Raw genomic sequence first — 23,313 nt, forward strand, 5'->3', positions numbered from 1 at the left:
GTAAAGTAGTTTATGGACGGCCCCTTAGTCCTCAACCTAATATGTCAGGTTTGCTTCGATCAAAATAACGTGAATAAGCGATTTAAAATTGATTTAATAATTGCAGAGTTAGTGCTGAAAAAAGAAGACGGAGAAATTACAAGCGAAGAAGAGATTCATCCGAGTCAAGTCGTTCCAGATCACGAAGCAGAAGTCGAAGTAGAAGTAGGAGTAGAAGTAGAAATAGGATTAGGAATAGGAACAGAAATAGGACGAGGAGTAGAAGCAGGAGTAGGAGCCGAAGTCGCAGAAGGACTCCAGAACGTCGCAGAAGAATAAGCCATCGGCGTAGTTCCGTGAGCTCCAGTAGTAGCTGGTCATCGCGCTCGTACACGAAGTCTTCTTCCAGTTTCAGAACGAGATCTTCTCGGTCCCGTTCAAGGTCTTCCAGGTCTTCCAGATCCAGATCACGATCGAGATCAAGGCTCAGGTCTAGATCAAGATCATCATCGAGATTCTCCAGTTGCTCAAGGTAGGTAACGTTTTTATTGAAGTAAAGTTTGGAAAGCCAGGATAAAGCCAGTAAGTCAGTCCATTCTGGTTAAATTTACACCAAATCGCGAACTCTTTTTCCTCATAACTATTTTAAACATTAACTTTTTCATCTTATCTTTTTCGTTATTTTTCATTTTGTTAGATTTTTACACGGAGGGACCTTTTATGTTAATTTTTTGTTAATGCGGACTTCGAAGTTTCACACTGTTTTGATACTTTTTTAGGCAGAGCTATTTTTTCAGTGAAATGATATAAGAAATTTGTCGTACTCACAAATTTAAGTTTTTTTCTGCGTAAAACAAAGAAAGAAATCAATAAAAATAGCACACTCGATGGATTTCTTTAAAAAATCTCAAAATGATAAAGGTTGATTCAAAAAACTAAATGACGGAAATTGGAACTGGCGTTGATTGATAAACGTCTTCACCTTACGCATTAGCAAAATGTTATTTAAAAATTTTCATTTCCATAGTTTATATAGTTTCGGGTACTTCAATTTTGTTGTATGTTGTATATGTCTGGGAAATCATTAATGTAAACACAATAAATTTTAGAAAAAATGTTTAGATTTATGATGGCGCATGCAAATTTAAAGATGTTTTTTAAAACAGGGGTCTATTAAACCTAAGTCATCGCTTGGAGAACGTTAAGTAAAACTTACCATATATTTAAAAAAGTTGACATCCCTGAAAATATAAAATCTATGGAAATAAGAATTGTTTAATAAATTAAAATAATTAAAAAATAATCTCCACACATAAAAAAATAACAGGGTGTCTAGTTCTATTCGCATAGAAAACCTGGAATTTTCAGGAAATTTGTATATACCTGGAAAACCCTAGGAATGTCAGGGAATTTTTGTTAGAGCCTGCTTAAATTTGTTTGAAATTGTAATATAATCTTATATTACAATGTTTTTTCATTCTTAAAAGTAGCTTGATATTTTATTTAAAAATTCAAGTATTTGGTTGAAAATTCATGTATTTACTCGAAAGTTAGTTCTTTTTGGTAGAAAATTAATCTTTTTCGTTGAAAATTCATCCTTTTGCTGTAAAATTAAACTGTTCGCTGTTTCTTTTCTCTCTTGATAAACATTTTTTATCTTTTCCGATTGGAATATAAACTATTATTTTCCGTTGACAATTTATCTGTTTTTTTTTTGTTAAAATATTTTTGTTTGATAGATTTGGTTTAAAAGTTGAACTATTGAAAAAAAATCATCATCTTTGTTTCAAGGGTGATCATTTTTATTCTAAATTCATCTCTGGTTGAAAATGTCATCATTTTCTTGAAAATTCGTTTTTTTTTTAAATAATTTTTTTCAACTTAAAATTGAACTATTCTAATTTAAAATTCATTTCTGGTTGAAAATGAAACTGCTCCAGTAAATATTTACCATTTTGGTTGAAAATTCATCTTTTTCTTTGAAAATTCAACTATTACTGTTGAAGATTCGTCATTAGGGTTGAAAATTCGTCAGTTTTGTTAAAAACTTATCTTTTTGAAAATTCATCTTTTAGGTTGCAAATTCACCTTTCTAGTTGGAAATTAAATTGCTTGGATTAAAGTTAAACTTTTTTCTTAAATTCTCATCTTTTTGGTTTGAAATTCATCACTATGGTTGAATTTTTTGTTGAAATTTAAGTTTTATAACTGAAAATTTAATTACATATTTCATTTTTCGTTGAAAACTAATATTTTTTTGTTCAGAATTCAACTACTTGGTTGAGAATTCATGCCTTTTGTTGACAAAATCGTCTTGTTTTATATTAAGTTAATCTTTTTGGTTGAAAATTCAACTGCTTCAGTAAATATTTATCTTTTTGGGTGAAAATTCAACTATTCTTGTTAATGATTCATCATTGAAGTTGAAAATTCATCAGTTTGGTTAAAAAATTGTCATTTTTAGTTAAAAGTTTATGTGTTTTACTGAAAAATTGTATGTTTTTTTTTTTTTTTTGAAAATTATTCCTCTTGTTTGAAAATTCATCTTTTAGGTTGCAAATTCACCTTTTCAGTTGGAAATGAAATTGCTTGGATTAAAGTTAAACTTTTTTCTTAAATACTCATCTTTTTGGTTTGAAATTCATCACTATGGTTGAATTTTTTTTTTTGAAATTTAAATTTTATAACTAAAAATTTAATTACATATTTCATTTTTCGTTTAAAACTGATATTTTTTTGTTCAGAATTCAACTACTTGGTTGAGAATTCATGCCTTTTGTTGACAAAATCGTCTTGTTTTGTATTAAGTTAATCTTTTTGGTTGAAAATTCAACTGCTTCAGTAAATATTTATCTTTTTGGGTGAAAATTCAACTATTCTTGTTAATGATTCATCATTGAAGTGTAAAATTCATCAGTTTGGTTAAAAAATTGTCATTTTTAGTTAAAAGTTTATGTGTTTTACTGAAATCTTGTTTGAAAATTCATCTTTTAGGTTGTAAATTCACCTTTTTAGTTGGAAATGAAATTGCTTGGATTAAAGTTAAAATTTTTTCTTAAATACTCATCTTTTTGGTTTGAAATTCATCACTATGGTTGAATTTTTTTTTTTGAAATTTAAATTTTATAACTGAAAATTTAATTACATATTTCATTTTTCGTTTAAAACTGATATTTTTTTGTTCAGAATTCAACTACTTGGTTGAGAATTCATGCCTTTTGTTGACAAAATCGTCTTGTTTTATATTAAGTTAATCTTTTTGGTTGAAAATTTAACTATTTGGTTAAAAATTCATCTATCCTTTTGAAAATACAATTTTTTTATTTGAAGAGAGAGGAATTTGAAGCGAATTTAATTGAATGGAATATAGTGTTCACTTTAACTTTACCTAGATATGTACTGCCTTTTAAAAATAAGAAGATACAATAAAAATATTTTTGAACTATTATTCAAATTCGTGGACTTTATAGACAAATTCAAGAAATGATGAGTTATGTTTTTATTTATTATTATTTAATTATTGATTAATCGATGGTGCTAATATTATTCAGAATACCTTGTAATATAATTTTGTGAAAGCTTTATAAATGAGACATATTAGTTAAATTCATAGGAATTAACAAAAAACACATTATTGATAATAAACTCGTGAAACAGTATACATGTTTCGAGTCGATTGTTTAAAAAAATGCGAAATATTTTAATGGCTTCTTACTATGAAAAGTTAGACCTGGCAAAACCCTGAAACTGATTTGAGTAGACACCCTGCTAGTGCACTTCGAAGCCTGTTAACGTTTTGGCCAAAATTGACACCAAAAGTCTCTTCGTATAGGATTATTAGTTTTCGATCTCGTCGGATTTATTTCAAGGGATTTAAGTTTCGGAGGTATCGCGTGATTATAGGTTGTCGTCTCGCTCAATTTTCGGAAGGAGTAGATGGTCAGGTCGCCGAAGCCGTGAGAGACGCGGGCAGAAGTCAAGTTATAATAGGAACAGACGTCGCTCCTCGAGGAGTAGTAATGACTACAGAGATTGGAGGAGGTAAACAATATGTTTACAGTCAGCAGACAATCAAGAGTTCACCTTACTGAAAACCAGGGATCATTGCGGAAATTAAACAAAACTAGAAATGTCTTTGGAATTGGATTAGATTATGATTTAAATTTTTTGTTTTTGAGAGAAGAGCCGAGCCATTTCTAGTTACTTTCCGTTTTCAGGACGGAAAAAATACGGAGTCTCTGGTGGCAAACTAAAGAGAAATTTCGTAATGGTCCCTGATGAGGGCTACGTTTTTTGTCTTTGAATTCATGTTTATTTTATATGTATCAGGGTATGTATGAATTTTCAGTTTTAATTTTCGGATTAACTGTCTCAATGACTCAATTTTATTCAGAGACGAAAATCACAGCCTTAAATGTGGAGACTGATTATCCTCACCATCCATTTAAGTGTTACAGTGGACTTAACAGATCTGTTCCTACATTTTAGAAATGATTAACACACATTTTTTTCTCTAAAAAATTACTAAAATCTTTTGTTTTAAACCAGATTTTATTCTAGGTCTTCTTCGCGTTCATACAGAAGACCCTACGATGGTTGGTACGACAAAGAAAAGCAGAAGCAAGTGGAGGAACGAAGAGTTATTTATGTTGGTAGACTGGAGGAAGGCATTACGAAAGCTGATTTGAGAAGAAGATTCGAAGCTTTCGGTCCGGTTGTTGATATAAGTGTTCATTTTCGGGAACATGGGTGAGTTGTAATTCTTTTTTAATCCAAATTTGGAGACTTATGATCAAGCCTAAGATCAGAAAACTTGATGTAAAGTATTGTATTATCATTTCAGTGATAACTATGGATTTGTTACGTTCGCTTATAAAACCGACGCGTATAGGGCAGTCGAACACGGTAACGATGATCCATCTCTGCCACGATATGATTTATGTTTCGGAGGTCGCAGAGCATTCTGCAAAGTGAAATATGCAGACCTTGGTAAGTACTGAACATTGAAAAACACTTAATGAAAATCAGAATACAGGGCTTGGACTCAACCCATAATTTACACTATCTGACAATTTTTGAGCGATGCCATTTTTTTTGAAAAATATGCCATATTTTTTTAATAATTGCTCGCTTATGTCACTTCAAGCCTCACACATCATTCCTTATATCTCCTATTGTGCCCTTTATTCAATTCAGATCCCTAAATTACCCTATTTTCAAGATTTGGCCCATAATGTAACATTAAAAAAATGTTTAATAAGATCAAAGCTTCCAAGATTCAGGGATTTTGAAAAAGTAGCAAATCAGGTAATTTCTGTTAGAAGTAGCTGTAAATAATAATGTCTTTTTAATCACTTTTTTAAATGAAAATATCACATTGGTCACTTTTATTTCCATGAATTAACTAATGGGTTCATCACTATTCAATTGAGGTATATACCTATTTCTGAATTGTCTTGAATCATTTTGAAATATTTCAGGGTGTTTTAAATATTCCGAGAAATTTTTAACAGATTTCAATAATTTGAAGGCGTTTTGAAGATTTTAGGGTTTTTTTTTTTCAAAACTTTTAAGGCCGTTTCAAGAGCTGTTAGTTCGAAATGTTTGATGAAATCTTAAAAAATTCCAATGAAGAATTTGAAAGGATTTTAAAGCATTTGAAATAGAATTTTATAGGACCTATATAAGGGTTTAAGATTTTTAAAAAGATTTCACGGGATGTTATATGGTTTCCGAAAATTTGAATGATTGTAAGGGGTTTTTAATGTTATCAATGCAGTGTAATAAATTTTTCAAGATTTCCTATAATTTCACAGGATTCAATCGTATTTATTTAACTTGATTTTATAATATGTTTGTGAATTTAAAGAATTTCTTCAAGAGAAGTGAGACATTTCGTAGAGTTCAAAGGTTTTAAGAGTTGTTAAATTAGTTTTTGGAATTTACACTGGATTCTTATTAATTTATCCGAAATTCTTTTAAATTTTTTTATTCACTTGAATTCTTATAAATTTACAAAATTCAGTGGATTTTTTGAATTTCGTGAAAAGTTTTAATTAATTGATCATGAGAATCAGTTAATAAAATTACTAAAGAATTTGAAATATTTGAAGCTTTTTTCAAATTCGTTCGCATTTTTAAGAGCCTGACAAAATTTCAAGGGATTTCCAAAGATTTTAAATTGAAATATTTTAGGATATTTGGTAATATTGCATAAACATTTTGTAATGATTTCACTAGTTTTATGGGATTTTAAAGGATTTGAAATATTTCAGGGTATTTTAAAAGATTCCCAGGCATTTTAAAGATCATTAATAAGTTTAAAGAGATTTAATAAGATATCAGAGAATTTCAAATATTTTAGGAAAATTTAAAAGGTTACCATAATTTTTTATTTATTTCAACAGTTTGAAGTGATTTCAAATACATTGACATATTTTGGGCTATTCAAAAAAATTCCAAGGAATTTTAATGAGATTTTAAAAATTGCGGGGGATTTCCAAGGGTTTTAATAGTTTAAAGGGATTTTAATATTTTAATGGATTTCAGAGAAATTATTCATAATTTTTTGCATTTCTTTTGAAATTCGCCCTGAATTCTTATTAATTTATCTTGAATTCTTTTAAATTCGCTTGCATTCTAATTTCAATCAATTCTACTTAATTCTTTTTGATTCTCTGTTGATTATTTGAGATTCTTTGGAATTCACTTGCATTTTTTTAATTTGCCTGAATACTTTTACAGCAATGCGAAATTTTAAGATCTTTTACTCAAAAATGTTCCTTTTTTATGTTAATTTTTAAGGATCGATTTTTCATGTAAAGAGTTTTAAAATGTTTAGATAAAAAACATTTTTAGTTGATTAAACAAATATAAATTATAATGATTTTTAAAATTGAACTATGCATAAAGGATTAAAGTTAATAATGCTTGACTTTACAAGAAGATTCGGTATCAATTCAAAATTTAAGAATTTCCCGTTTTAACGTTAAAATTAAACTGTTTCAATTGGAAAGTCGTAGCAGTTAAACAAATGTAAATGCTCAATTGAAACTCTATAAACTATTTGAAATTTTTGAATTGAAAAACAGAACAGTTGCATAATATTTAGTATTGAATCTTGCAATTTTAATTGTTCTATTTAAAAAAAATTTAATATACTAGTAAAATTGTTGCATTTTAATGCATAATAAATATTGAACACCTATTACTATACCTAGAAAAAACTTAGTAAGTTGAAGAGATATTTAGAGGTTCTGAAAAGACTCAAAATTAATATAAAATTTGAAATTCTAAAGTCTCAATTCTATATAATTCAAAGGATGTTTTTGAATTTTTTACTAAATTCATGCTAAATTCTTTTAACCTCACCTTAAATTCTTCGGCATTTCATCAAATTATTTTGAATTAACTTGATTTTTTCTAGGCTTATTTGAAAATTTACAGAATTTAATGAAGTTTTTTCATATTTTTAATTTGTTTTCAATTCATTAAAATTTTTAAAAATTAATTTTTAACTTTTATAAGTTTCATAGAATTATTTTCGTTTGCTTTAAATTCTTCTCAATTCGTTTCAATTTTACGGAAGTCAATGGAATTTGTTCTGTCTTTTGAAATGTTTTCCAATGCATTTGAATTTAACTTGAATTGTTTTAAGACCTTTTGGTCCCTATATTTTATCCCATAGGAACCATGAGGCCTGCCCAATTTCTTAACTTTGTAAATTTGCAAACATTAGAAATAAAATAATTTAAATTTATATTATTAATAAATGATCAGTTTCATATTTCAAATTACCCAGAACAAAATGTCTAGATAAGGCCTTTCGGTGGATTTTACTAACATTAATTTATTTATTAGTTTATTAATAACAAAAATTTCAAGAGTTTTTAAATGTTTCAAATCCGAGTTAAATTAGTTTCACTTAATACGATTCTTCTACTTTAATAATATTTTTCTCTTCCTGTAAAATCTTTAATCTCTAATTTTTCTGGACTGGAACTATCAACGTGATTTCTAGAATATTTTTATAATACTAATTTTTAACAATTATTATTGGTAAACAATAGTCAGCTTTAATATTATTTCAAAGATTTCCAGGGATTTTGAGATATTTAAAACTTTGTATGCGATTGCGAAGAATTGATTTTTTTATAAGATTTGAAGTAATTTTTAAGGGATTTCAATTGATATAAACAATTACTTTACATTTTATAATATTTGTATAATTTGAAAAAAATCGAAGAATTACTAGGTTTTCGTAGAATTTCATAGACTTTAAAGGAGAATTTCAAATATTTCAGAGAATATCCAAGATTTCGAAATATTTCCATGGACATTGAAAGAATTTAACAGATTTTATCAGATTTTTGGCGATTTAAGTAATTTCAAAGGATTTTAAAGATTTGAATATTTCAAAGAATTTTTGAAGAATTTAAAGAACACGTAAATAATAAAATAAATTAAAATAATTTAAAGAAAAAATCAATTTCAAGGAATTTTAAAGGATTTTATTCATTTTAGGGGATTTAAACAATCTTTATACGGAGTTTAAGAATTTCAGAAGATTTTCAAGGATTTTATACGACCTATAAGATTTGAGGATATTTTAAAAGATTCCAAGGGCGTTTAATAGACTTTTATAAGGTTTACGATGATTTTAAGGATTTTCATAAGCATAATAATTTTTCCTCTTAAGAATTTTCCGTTATGCGGTGTATCAAGGAAATTCATAATATCCAATTACTAGAGTTTGAAGTGACCATCAAGGGTTTTGATACGAAATTAAAAAAAAAAAAAATAGAGAAAGTATCCTGATATTTTTGATATTTAAATTTAAAACTGCAGTATTTTGAAATTTGAAATTCGATACCTGCAAAAATTAAGATATTTAAAACCAAAGATTTTATAAGGTAAGCTTTCAAAGCAGCACAAATTTAGTTTGATGTCCTGAAAGAATGGCAAGGCGTGTACCTTACCTGGGCATTTTTTTTCAAATCGGATTTTTTCTGCGAGCGTAAATAATTTTTGGTTTGTAATTTAAAATTGATTAACGATTATTCTTCATATGTTAAAGCAGCTTTATATTACTGTATTTTACTATTTTGTTGAGAATTCTTTTACTTCTGTTAGAAATTAATTTTATTAAATGAAAGTTTAACTATTAATTTTTTAGTTAACATTTGTCGCTTTTATTTGATAATTCAAGTATCTGGATTTGACTGTTTGACATTTTTTTCTTTCCCTCGATTGAGCAATCTTTTTTAGTTGGAAATTGAATTTATCTTGAAAAGTCCCCTTTTTTGTTAAAATCAAATGTTTTGATTAAAAAGTTTAATCTTTATTTAGTTACAACTTTAACTGATTTTTTTTTTAATTTATGATTTTCATTAAAAATGCATCCCTTTGATTGAAAAATAACATTTTTTAAATGAAAATTCAACTTTTCAGTTGAAACTATAATTATTTGTTGTGAGGAATCAATCTATTCGGTTCAAAATTGATCTTTTTGTTTGAAAATATAATTATTTTAGTTAATGAAACATTATTTTAGCTGACATTTGAACTTTTTGATTTTAAAGTTCAGTTAAAGATTCATAAATTTATTAAAAAATTTATGAGTTTGATTCAAGATTGATCTTTTTTATTTCAAAATTCAATTATTTGGTTAAAAATTTGCTTTTTATAGTTCTAAATTGAACTATTTCGTTGAAAATTCATGTATTTTGTTGAAAAATCGTATCTTATTTTGTTGAAAATAAAACTTCTTGGTCGAAAGTTAAACTATTTTGTTGACTATTCATCTTTATGATTTTAAGTTCTTCTATTCCAGTTGAAGAGTCAATCATTTTAGTTGAAAATTCATCATTCTGGTTGAAATTTTGTTGTGGAAAATAATTTTTTTACTGAAAATTTAACTGCACCACTTTTGGTTGAAAATTGACATTTTGATTGAGAATTAAATTATTTTCTGAAAAAATCGTCTTTATTGTAAAAAGTAATCTTTTTACTTAAAAATTCAACTATTCCTTTTAAATATTAATCATTTTATTCTAAAATTGATGTTTTTGATTTAAAATTGTACTAATCCAGTTGCAGGCACATCAATTTAGTTGAAAACTCATCACTTTTTTTAGCATCTGTTGTTTTTTTTGCGTGCGAAATTAATTTTTTAACTGAAAATTCAACTGATCTATTTTTGGTTGAAAAGTATTCTTTTTCATTAGAAAATTAACTATTCGGTTTAAAATTTATATATCTTGTTAAAATTGAAATATTTTCATTTGAAAAGTTAGAATTTTAGAGCGGTTTAAATTGAATTTAATATAGTTCCGACATTTATTTTACCTAAATAAGTATTGAATTTGAATTGTAAGAACATAAAGTAAATATTTGTTTGGATTATTATTTAAATTCATATAATTTAGAGACAAATTTAGGAAATAATAATATTTTTAGTACTATTGATTGATTTATTTATTCGATGGTGCTAATATGTTTAAGAATTTTATGTAATATAGTTTATCAAAGCTTTCTAAATTAAACCTATTAATTGAAACTGAAAAAACATTATTTTTAATACACTAGCGAAACTGTGTACATATTTTGAGTCAATTGTTTTAAAAAATGCGAAATATTTGAATGGCTTCCTACTATGAAAAATTAAACCTGGAAAAATCTTGAGATATCTGGAAAAACGTGGAATTGTCAAGGAATTTTTGTCCAGAATTTGAGTAAACACACTGAATAAACTCTCCTTGAGTAAACTTTTAAAATTAATTATTTAAATTAGAAACTTTCAGAATTAATGGAAATTCAATTTTAATTGGAAATATAATTTTTATTTGTCAATTTTTGTACTCTCTAATTTCGGTGAACAAAACTAAAAAACAAAAACAAAACAAAACAATACAAATGTTGAAATGTAACATTTTACCTTTAGGGATGAAAAAATTGTAACTTTGACGACCCTGTTACAGATGGAATGGCAAGTAGTTCTTTGAGTGGGGGTGGTAGTAGCAGTAGACCATTAATGCAGCCCGTAGAGGAAAACACTTTCGACCTTCTTCTGAAAGAAGCTCAAGCAAAACTTCGCGAACGGAAGGTTTGACATACGTATTGTCTTCTAGTTTTAAATGTAATTTAACAAAATTATTGTTAATGACATGAAGATCGTAGAGGAGGAAAACTTTTTAAATAGTAAAAAGTGAAAGAACAGACGTCGCTCATAGGATAGCGTCAATCCTACATTAGACAATGTTATGAAATGTTATATTACCATCAAGCACACAACTATCCGCATCAATGAAAATGGTGCACAAATTCGCGTCGATGATAATTTATCGATCATCTTCAGGATGAGATTTGTAGATATGTAACGGGTCAAGATGCACCATACAAAATGGTGTACGTGTATTCATAGGTGTTATGTAACTTGTATGTGACAAATTGTTTTTGCACGTACGCCTCTCATTGAAATGCCTCATTTTCAATTTTATCGGTGCGATCCTTCTAGAAGCATAGGATACAAATTGTATGCATTTTTTAATCCATTAACCCATCCCATTTTGTCGCTTCTGCTCTTTTCATTTTCACCATCTTTTAATAGTAAAACAAAAAAACAACAACAAACCCGGATTACATCTATCTTTGCTCAAATAAGGTAAAATCATTACAAAATGTACAACCCGATAAAAGTGAATTTTGATTTTTTGGTTACCATTCCAGTCCAGTCTCGTAATGAATGATAAAGATATTATATTAACTTGATAGAATTATCTATCAATTCCATCAATTCAATGCTACCATTCTACAATAGTCACAGATTATCTGAACATTTTCTAATGTATTTACCTGTAATGTAAATAGACTATCCAACTCCACATTTTTTTTCAGTTTGAGTTTTCACAGTGGATATTTGAAATATATTGTAGGGTTTTTATATGAATAGGGATTCATTTCTTACAAATTGGTGCACCTAATGAGGAAAGTATGAAATATTTTTGTTAGGAACTTCCTTTAAAAGAAAATCAAGAAAGGTTAAGCAGATTTTTAAAAATGTAGGAGTTATACATACCTTCATATATTTTATAAATACTTGTGAATTATACGAAAATGTCTGATTTTTGTAGTAGTCTCTCGGTTATCTTACAATTTAATCGCTGACATTGTTTTGTGATGAAGGTGGTGTAATTGCGAAATAATGCAATGAGTTCAATGAGACTGAGCGGAAAGGGAAATAGCGTCAAAGTAATTCAAACTTCTGATCCTTTCCTTTCATGCACCAAAATAATACAACCTCTTTCCTACTGGAATAGGAATAAACGATTGTTTCGTTTCGCCAAAAATAGTCAAACTTATGCTAAACTGATGTTTTTCGAAGTATCCGCGAAAATTTAGCCTCCAATTTTTTATGAACTTGTTACGCTTCGAATTGCCAACAAGAGTGTTGGAATAATTTTAATTTCACGCAAAGAAATAGGTGTGAGGAAAAGAATTTAGGTGTTGCAAATTTCCATAGACTGCATGCTCACAATTAGCCTGAATGAATTCAGCTCTTTGTGATGTAACACGTTAATTGCCTACTTACGTTTTGTAGATTTATTGAGTATGAAGTAATTCGATTTTTTTTTCTGAACGAAGTTTATATGACTTATTATACAACTATGAATTACTTAGAAAGTTAATGTGTTAACTGATTTTTATGTATAAGGTAATGCAGTCACGCTTATAAACAAAATATTAAAAAAACAAAGTCTTTAATTTAAGTAAATTCATGAAAGCAAGACAACTGCTTTTTGCAGAAATCCAATATGGATTTGTTTTTCCATAATAACTTACTTTTCGAAATGACTAAGTAATTGTGATCAATCAGTTGCCTTTGTTATAATTAACAATTGACCTAAATTCATGGATTGTCTTGCGTGTCTTATTTTTTGTATAACTATCTTAATGATAATAACACCATTAAGCTTAGTATTTTACTTATAAGTCTGGTAGATTATCGGTGGTCCTAACTCGGAAGCAAGATGAGCCTTTTATTTTTTTCCGAAAGAAATATCATCTTTTAAAGACACATCTTGGCAAGTGCTTTGCATTTTGTTCTAAATTAAATAGATAACATAAATTCGCTTTATTATATTTTAGTAAGTTTTCTAGTTTATAAATATTATTGTAACCTGATCGGATGCCGATGATCTACCGTAGTTTTAAGGACATTAATTATAAAGTTCATATTAGCAACTTTAAATGAAGAAATTGCATGATGTGAAAATAATATAGAAGGCAAAAAAAGGTTTTATAAGGAACCAATCGATAAAAAATATTGAATCAAATTGGTTTACCAGTAAAGATAAGCTCTTTGTTAAAGATTCAGTTTATCAGAAATCTCATATACTGCACTGTATTATAATTCTGATATGTGATAAACAAATGATGCTACTTTAAAATATACGTACGTACGTAGGAAATAAGCTTCATGAAAGCACGAATCGATTTTCTTTTCGAAAGACAAGTTTCAGATTACATCTTTGTAAAGCGGAAATTTAGATCGCATGTAAAAATAGAATTAAGTCTTCTAAATATACCCACACTGAAGCATGCTTTTCAAGAGAATTGTATTCCATATTAGTTTGAGAATGTATGTACCAGAAGTCGAATACAGAAAAGAAGTAAAAGTACAAACCGTTTTTTTATTTATATTCCTACCTAAAACAAAAATGGTGTAACGATATGTCTCGAAAATCTCACAGTCATTGGTGTTCAAAACCTAATTAGCTTTTCATTATCTGAGTTATTTTTATATACTAAATTTTATATTTTTAAAATTAAATCTACAAGTAATCCCTTTTAAATAGAAAAACGTATGCTAATTGAAAATTAAATAATCTTGCGCAGTTAAATTAAAACTTTGAAATTATCTGTAAAATTCGCGATTTCTACAAATTTAGGTTATGTTAGTGCTGACCAGCGAAATGGGCATTTTCAATAGGAAATTATTAGATTTCAATGAATATCCATTTTTCAACAATTTACGTTTTTCGGTGTTTATATTTAAAAACAAAAATAATTATAATCTGAACAAGATTTAGAATCTTTACCATTTTGAATTATGTTAGCGTTTTCGTTGAAAATTGGTATTTTTAATAAAAAAATTATATTCAGAAACAAGATTTACAATTTTTAACAATTTTAAGTTATGTTACAGTTTTACACAAAAAACTGGTATTTTGAAACAAAAATCGTTATAGTTTACACAATATTTTCAATTTTTCAACTTTTATTAATATTTTCACAGGAAACTGGTTACTATAAATGTTATTTTTACGTTAGCATTTTACACCAATAAATGTTATTTTAAAATAAAACATATTTTGAAAAAGATGTATAATCTCATCATTTTTGGATTATGTTCGTGTTTCTGTCGGAAATTGGTATGTTTAATTTAAAAAATAAATTATATTTCAAACAAGGTTCACGAATTGATATTTTGAAATAAAATTCATTATAAATTTAACAAGATTTAGAATCTTTCAACAATTTCAATTATGTCATTATTTTCCCTCGAAAATTGGTATTTTTAATTTAAAAAATGGTGGTATTAAAACAAAAACCATTATAAATTGAATAAGATTTAGAATCTTTTAACACTTTCAAATCATTTTAGTTTTCTTCATCGGAAATCATTGGTATTTTTGATAAAAAATTATTAGATTTCAAAGAGTATTGTATATGTAATGTATATTGTATAATGTATATTGTATAATGTATTGTATATGCACATGTAATATATACAAATATTTGTAATACAAAAATTATATTTTAAAGAAGATATCTATTTTTATTATAAAAATAGGTTATGTTAAAATTTTCTTTATCAGTATATATTATCAAAGATATTTTTTGATATTATATTACTTCCGAGTAAGGTGGCGGACTTGATGTCCAAAGGCGCGTTACGAAAAGCATCTCCCGTTGCGTTAAGACTCATATATACAAACAAATAGGTCACTAGAATTTTTATAACACGTTAAAGAATAACTGCCCTACTGAAAATTTCTATATAGGTTCCCATATAGAATTCTATATAGGTTCCCATATAGAATTCTATATAGGTGCCACCTATAGGAAATGCCATAGGATCCTATATAGGTGCCTGTATAGGACACTCCCTAATAAGGTACCTAATGGTACGCATGTCACTAAGTGCTCCAAAAAAAAATTCTGCGCAGCTGTAGGTGCCATAATTTGTATTATCGGGGTGTAAATTCAAATAACTCAAAATACTTAATAACATATAGTTTAATTACATTTCAATCGCTAGTCTCAAATAGGTACATGTATTTCGTCAAAGCTTGAGAGAGTAAAGAAGTACCGATTGAAGAAAATCGTGAAAACTTCAAAAAAAAGTTTGAAGAAATCTTATTTAATACTGTACATATTTAAGGGCAGGGTGTTTAGTCACCTTGAAAACCTGAAATTCTCCTTGAACTTTTTTAACCTTGAAAACCTGAAAATCTCTTTGATTTTTTTTATAAGAAACTTGTTTTTCTTCATCTTTAAAAACAGTTATTTTATGGAAATGCAAACAGTAATTCAAATCTTTTAGTCAAAGGATGTTTAAATTCTTCATGAAGATCGCAGAGAAATACAAGAATTCCAAAGGTATCAAAAAGAATACAGTACACCAGATTTCAAAATATTCCAAAGATTTTAAACGATTTCAATGATTTTGAACGAATATGAAAGACTTCACAAAAAAGGATTAAAAAAGTTTTCACAAAGATTTAAAAATATTTTTGAAAGATTAAAAAACAATTCGAAAAGATTTTACAGAAATTTCAAGATTTTACAGAGATTTAAAAGCATTTCAGGGGAAATATTTTGTAAGTTGATATTAAAAGAGTTGAAAACCGTCGAAAATTATGGTATGTACACGACCTGTCTTACTGCGTTCAAGTTATATTATAACGACTCATAACTCTTAGAGAATGTCGCTAAACGGGTAGTTATACACCTGTACAAAAATTTCAAAAAATATCCGAGTGGGGATATTGAATTTTTTTTTCGGGTAGAGATTCCAGAACTCTGATTAGCGCTTCTACGGAAATTATAATATAGACCTAAGTCCTAGGGTCCTGCGATGTTCATTATAAAAATGACTCACCAAGAAGCATAAACAAGAACCGATGGGACCTCGGAAGTTGTTCGAAGTTCGTACTAACCGAAATTCGTGTTAACCGAATAAAAATCCATAATGTCCTGTGTAACCCTGTCGGGACCGCAATTTCTGTACGTGTTAACCGAGTGTTCGCCTTAACCGAGTTTGTGTAAACGAGGGTTTACTGTTGATGCAAAGATTTTTAGAACCTTGGTTTGAAAAAAATATATGTCATAATTTTCCATTTCTGAAATTATAATTAGTTTCAAAATAAATCTTTTTCGTACTTTATTTTATAATAAATAAACAATTTTAAGATCCTCATCGCACGCGCACGGAGTGCTTGCGCCATGCGCGCATGCACGTGCGTTACACGACATGCTTGGCATATGCGCCTCCATGGACGATACATCTGCTTGCTGAGGTGAACGCATGTTGGCGTGAAAATATGTGCGGCATGCTTCTGCCATGCGCGCATCGTGCGATAGAATTTTTATCTCATAATGAATTAATAAAAAAAGCGAAACTCTCTTAATATAACTATCATAACTATAAGATAATGCTTAGGTTTTCCAAATTCAAAAAGGAGTATACATGGGGCATTATTTATGATTTTTTTCCTCTTACTAAAGCTTGAGCAAAGTAATGTAATGTAAAAATTAAATAATGTAATGGAAAAACTTACCATTAAGAGAAATATTTTCCGAGATTGAGAAATTTTTGGAATTTCCGTGGTTTCCATCGTCTTCAGCGATTTGTAACTCTTTTATTGTAAATCCTAAAAAATTTGTCTTCTATACGTCGAAATTCGAAAAAATAAAACTTATTTTTGACCTTCATTTATGAAAAAGAAGGATTATGATAAAAAATGAATCCACGAGACTAATTTCGTATTTTCAGCTTCACAGTAATTACCATTTCGCGAGCAAACATTTTTTTATAATTACTCAGAAATCACGTAATATTCATTCGTTTCCTTGGCTCATATTTAAAGAGTATGAATTGATCTTGATTCAATCAATTACAAAAAATGGGAGCAATTTACTCTGCTTAACGATGGGCTAAACGCACGATTTCGATATGATGATTTTTCTGCAAAATCTTTGGACTTGGAGGCTACCCATTTTTTTAATTGTTCAAGAACATAACTTTTTTAAATGTTGTAGAATTAGTTATTGCACAGATATTTCAAGAAAATTTCTTTATTGCGGGATGATTTCTTTTCATCTAAAAAATAACATCTTGTCACAATAGATTATCTGCCAACACCAACTGTTATTGTTATAAAATATTTTTATAAATAAATACACTTATTTCGCAGTTTTTCAACAAGCAACATTTTTTTCTGCAGTCATTTCTTTTTATCTGCGAAAAACCTAACACATTGGACTGCCATTCAACAAACGAATATTCTTGAGAGGAAAAGAAATGATTCACGAAAAATTGTCAATTCAAAAACGCGAAATAAGTAAATTTGATTGTAAAAATTTTGTATGACAATGGCAATTGTCGTTTAGTATTGGGCTGTGAATAATTGTTAATGTTACATAACGTAAATACAAAATCAGTATATGAATGCATTCAAAAACCGAAAATACAGCATATGCCAATTTTATCAATTAATTTGTTTATGACAATTAAAGAAAGAAATGTGTAATAAAAATATCAATTCATGAAGAGTAAATTAACTAATTCTATTTGTATTTACGGGAATTTCAATCAGTAGAGAAATATTGTTAGCATAAATGAAAAAAATTATGGTCTTTTTAGTACCATTCAACGTAAATACCAAAATTTTTTTTAACGGACGCTGCAGACCTCTTGGAAATAAAAAATGTTAAAATATGACTTCTGGAACTTTTCAAGCTTCAAATCATGTTATATTCCATTTTGAGAAAAAATATTTGCATATTTTTGTTTCATTTGGAAAAATATTTGGAAAAATAAACAAAAAATTTTGTTTAAAAAATTTACTTGAAAAACTACTCTTTATAGGAGTTGAAATATCATTATGTGCTCTTTTGAAAACGTATAATTTGTTATATCTCTAATAGCTTGTCAAGGCATTTAAGCACTTAAAGATAAAAAGAGTTGCGTATAAAAACAAAATTATACAATTATTTTTATAACAAATATGGAATAATATTCTGGGGTTAGTGAAAAAAATCTGTCCATAGTGGATAGATGTCACTTTACCATTTTAATTAGGAAGGAAGAATATAGTTATAAGCAATAATAATTTTTTCAAATAATAATTTTTGCTAAATTGAAATTAATACTAATTTCCTCCAACTGACAAGTAGACAAATAGTTGAAAATTTCAGAAAAACCCCCACACTTGGCATTATTCAAATTAAATATTATTAACAATGAAATTAAATTATTTAAGCAACTACTTTTTTTATCTTCAATTAATTATCTATCCTACTCTAATTTAAAATTGGACAAGAAGCATAAATTTTTTAAAAACTGAATTTTTTTAGTATCATTTTTAAAATTATTATTACACGATTAAGCCATTTCCCTTTCGGGGTAGGCCTGATTCACTCGGCAACTAAGGGAGTAATTACATTAACAGTGTTTCCTGAATATTCCTAAATTTTAGCTCTGGCATTATGATTGAATGAGGTCAGCGGAGGCAATCGAAACATTACGAAAGTGTTTACTTTTTTCTTTCCTTAAATACAGTAAATTAGAAAAAATACATTTAAGACAAAACTCATTTTAGTTAGATCAAAGATTATTCCGAATACTGCTTTACAATGGAGTATCTAACCGTACGAGAAAAAATTGAAATGGTTCTGGTGTATGGAGAAGCTGGAAGAAATCTTGATATTGCTGTCAATCTCTACGTTTAGCGTTTTCCAAATAGAATTGTGTCACGTGCTTCATTTTATCGTACTGTTACAAAATTTACACCGATGGAAGTGTTCAACTTAAGAAAAAGACCCGCACAACAACAGTTACTGGAGAAAATAATGAAATGGCTGTATTAGCTGCAGTGGCTAATAATCCTCACGCTAGTACACGAGAAATATCCCGTGATTCCGGATTGTCTCAGAGCAGTGTTTGGAAAATTTTGAAATGTAATAAATTTCATCCGTATCGTGTCTCTTTACATCAAGAACTTCATGACGTTGATTTTCAAAATCGGGTAGCTTTTTGTTAGTGGGCGCGTGAACAAATACAACAAAACCCCAACTTTTTTCGTTATGTATTATTCTCTGACGACTCGTCTTTTACGAACCAGGAATAGTTAATCGACACAATATGCACTACTGGAGTATTGAAAATTCGCAGTGGCTTCGGGAAAATGTACTGCCAATATTGCTTGAAGACTTGAGCTTAGAAAAAGGTCAGAACATGTGATTTCAACATGATGGTTGTTCGGCATACTTATTTAGCGGTAGCACAAGAAGTTCTTGATCGTGATTTCAATGGTCGCTGGATTGGTAGAGGCGGTCCGTTAAATTGGCCTGCAAGATCGCCAGGTCTTACTTCATCAGATTTCTTTTTGTGGGGCTATCTGAAAGACAAAGTGTACAAAGAAAAACCAACAACACGTGAGAATATGATTGACCGAATTACAAGTGCATGTGCTGAATTTCAAGTAGATAGACTTCCCCGTTGTGTAAATTTATTTGAAATACGGATTAATAAGTGCATTGAAGCCGAAGGTCACCATTTTGAGCACTTAATTTAATTAAAAGATGATTCCCTGACAGGGGCGTAGCCAAGCGTATAGGATGTCGGGGGAGGGGGAGGGGGTATTGTCATAAATGCCGACTGAAAAAGTGGAATTTGCCGACTGCGACGATTCATTGTAAAAAAAGTATCTCGTCTGTGGATAGAGATTTTAGGCTGAACTCTAGCTTGAAAGAAGCTTCTAGATTCACCAGTTTCATCTTAAAATTTGAAATTACAATAAAAATGATTAATGACTGAATCAAAAGCGTCTGAATAATTACGATCTTAATGAGTTTCAATACTGGAAAACTCGTATATATAATAATATAATAATATATACGAGGTGTGTTCAAAAAATAAGGTGACTTTATGGTTTTCTAAAGAAATATTCATTTATTCATCAAAGCACTTCTGATAATCATTTTGTGGTATAGCCTTGAGTTCTTCCAGCGATGCATTTTTTATCTCCTCAATCGTTGAAAATCGATGTCCTTTCATGGGTCTCTTCAGTTTTGGGAAAAGAAAAAGTCACTGGGTGCCAAATCCGGTGAATATGGAGGCTGAGGCATGACTGTGGTGCTGTTTTTGGTCAGAAAATCTTTCACAAGCAACGATGAATGAGCAGGTGCATTATCGTGATGCAAAAGACACGAATTGTTTTTCCAAAATTCCGGACGTTTTTTGCCTCTCGCCTCTCGCAAACGGCGCATAACTTAAAGGTAATAATCCTTATTGACCGTACGACCTTGTGGTAAGAATTCCTGATGCACTACGCCACAGTAATCAAAGAAGACAGTGAGCAAAACCTTCACATTTGACCGAACTTGACGTGCTTTTCTCGGTCTTGGAGACTCAGGATGCTTCCACTGAGAGGATTGGGCTTTAGTTTCTACGTCATAACCATATACCCACGATTCATCCCCAGTTACAACCCTTATGAGAAAATCAGGATCATTATTGACTTCCTTCAACATCTCCTGAGCGATGGTCATGCGATGGATCTTTTGATCAAAATTAAGCAGTTTTGGAACAAATTTCGCTGACACACGTCTCATGCCCAAAACGTCTGAAAAGATAGCATGGCATGAGCCAACCGATATGCCAACATATTCAGGAACTTTTCTGATGGTAATTCGGCGATTTTTCAACAGCATTTCTTCCACTGCTTGAACGTTTTCATCTGTTGTTGACGTGCTGGGACGTCCAGGGCGAGGTTCGTCTTCGACATTCTCTCGGCCTTCTTGGAACAGCTTGTACCACTTATACACATTTTTCTTACTCAGAGTAGACTCACCGTATGCAACTGTCAACATTTCAAGAGTTTTAGAGCACTGGATTCCATTTTTCACACAACATTCAATGCAAACTCTTTGCTTCATTTTTTTCGAAAGAAGAAAATCGCCGATCAGACCAAATTCTTCTGACCTTTTAGGCCTCTGCCAGAAAAACAACACGAGCTATATAGTCAATACTGTGAACATATGATCGTGACGAGTGTACCAACACAACAAAACAAAAAATTTTAAACTGGAATGTACATAGCCCGTGAAAATTGAAAAGTCACCTTACTTTTTGAACACACCTCGTAATACAATAATACGTTTTCATGATTTTAGGAAGAAAAAATGGTTTAAACAAATAAAAATTGTTTATAAATGACCAAATATATTAAGTAACAAGTTCTACTCTCAGTATTCTTCAAATTTGTATATAGTCTAGGGGCCAGGGGGGGTTTCGTGGCCGATGGAGGTCCCATGGAACACCAAAGCTTTCTACACGTATTTTGACCTCATGAATCCGAATTGGCAAGGTGTTTCCTCGTACGCGGCGATTTTCAAAAGTTATTAACAAATTAATTGTTTAAATAGCCACAAGTTTTTTGCTATATATTTTGAGCTTGCGAGTGGCATATCAAATGATTCCTTATTTATCAAAGAATACGTGGCTTTTTTCAAATTGAAAAAATCTTGAATAGAACCAATTATATTGCAAACATCCAAACAAAAAACTTGTTGACGTTATATTTTATTGTTTATCAGGCTGTTACTTTTTTCCTAATTAAGCCACGTCTACCGGCGAAGTGCCGACGCAATTCCCATTTTATCGAGAATACGACAGTTTTTGAAAATTTCAAAAATACCGATTGGAAACAAAGAAATAGTTAATTAACTGATAAAAATCGAGTGGATTTGCGGAAATCAATTGTTTAAACGGCGTCACCTTTTTTCGTATGCAGGTGATGAGCACTGGACGTGGATCAATCAATTTGTAATTTAATGGCGAATTCAATACTTTTTCAAATTTGCAAAATCTTAATTAGAACCAGAGATATGGTCAGTTCAATGATAAAAAATCATGGTTGCGCGCCACATCTGAGACCTACAGTATAATATGTTGTTTTTCGTATTATTTTTTGCACCCGAGGTGATGCAAATATTCTTTTGCGGCAAAAGCATTTTCACGAGTATAATAAGTAAACCACATTTTATTTCAATTATGTACATTTTTACAAGTGTTCGATCCATCGCTTAATATTTCGAATTTAAAAATTTTAAATCGAAATATTTCGAATTGAATGTTTCCATTTATTTGATTTAATACAGTATGAATTCATATAGTACGAATAAAGTATTTTACTAGTTTTTATTTGTAATGTTGTTCATTAGCATAAAGCTTGCTTATAACTCTCCTAAAAATGCTTTTGTTGAAAAAGAATATTTGCATCTCTTCGCGTGCAAAAAATAATAAGAAAAACAACATATTATACGAAACTGTAGGTTGAAGTTTACTTTTCAAAAACGGAATGTCGCATAATATAACTTTTTGCAATAGCAACGAAGCGAACTGTGACCATATTTCTGGGTTTAATGAAGATTTTTTCAAATTTGAACAAGCATTGCATTCGCTATTAAATTACAAATTGATTGATCCACATCCAGTGATCGTCACCTGCATACCAAAAAAGGTGACGCCGTTTAAACAATTGATTTCCGCAAAACCACTCGATTTTTTATCAGTTAATTAACGATTTCTTTGTTACTATTCGGTATTTTTGAAATTTTCAAAAACTGTAGTATTTTCGATAAAATGGGGAATGCGTCGGCACTTCACCGGTATCAGTGGCTTAATTAGGAAAAAAGTAACAGCCTGATAAACAATAAAATATAACGTCTACAAGTTTTTTGTTTGGTTTCTTGCAATATCATTGGTTCTATTCAAGATTTTTTCAATTTGAAAAAAGCCATGTATTCTTTAATAAAGAAGGAATCATTTGATATGATTCTCGCATGCTCGCATGCACGAGTAAACACCTTGCAAATTCGGATTCAGGAAGTCAAAATACGTGTAGGAAGCTTTAGTGTTCCATGGGACCTCCATCGGCCACGAACCGGCCCACAGTGGGGTGAAATCGGAAAACGAGGTTCAAAATGACATTTAGAACGCAATTATGCACCGATTTTAGAATTTTTTTTTTGAAAAATTCAGAA

The 23,313-nt window shown here is 29.4% G+C and overlaps 1 protein-coding gene across 9 annotated transcripts in view; it reads left to right on the plus strand.

Annotated features, from left to right (window-relative positions):
• Positions 1 to 13,662, plus strand: part of LOC117174239 (serine/arginine repetitive matrix protein 2-like) — a 37,843-nt gene extending 24,181 nt beyond the window's left edge. For 5 of the 9 annotated variants that reach the window (XM_033363125.1, XM_033363129.1, XM_033363131.1 and 2 more), the window contains exons 10-14: positions 107 to 511; positions 3,883 to 4,020; positions 4,528 to 4,728; positions 4,823 to 4,968; positions 10,959 to 13,662. In XM_033363125.1, the coding sequence (XP_033219016.1) occupies positions 107 to 511; positions 3,883 to 4,020; positions 4,528 to 4,728; positions 4,823 to 4,968; positions 10,959 to 11,089 (1,021 nt within the window). In that variant the 3' untranslated portion in view covers positions 11,090 to 13,662. The remainder of the gene's footprint in view (positions 1 to 106; positions 512 to 3,882; positions 4,021 to 4,527; positions 4,729 to 4,822; positions 4,969 to 10,958) is intronic. The other 4 variants (XM_033363130.1, XM_033363134.1, XM_033363132.1 and 1 more) reach the window with 3 other exon arrangements.
• The last annotated feature ends 9,651 nt before the right edge of the window (positions 13,663 to 23,313 follow it).

Source organism: Belonocnema kinseyi, chromosome 6, assembly GCF_010883055.1.
Source record: "Belonocnema kinseyi isolate 2016_QV_RU_SX_M_011 chromosome 6, B_treatae_v1, whole genome shotgun sequence".
Lineage (NCBI taxonomy): Eukaryota > Metazoa > Arthropoda > Insecta > Hymenoptera > Cynipidae > Belonocnema > Belonocnema kinseyi.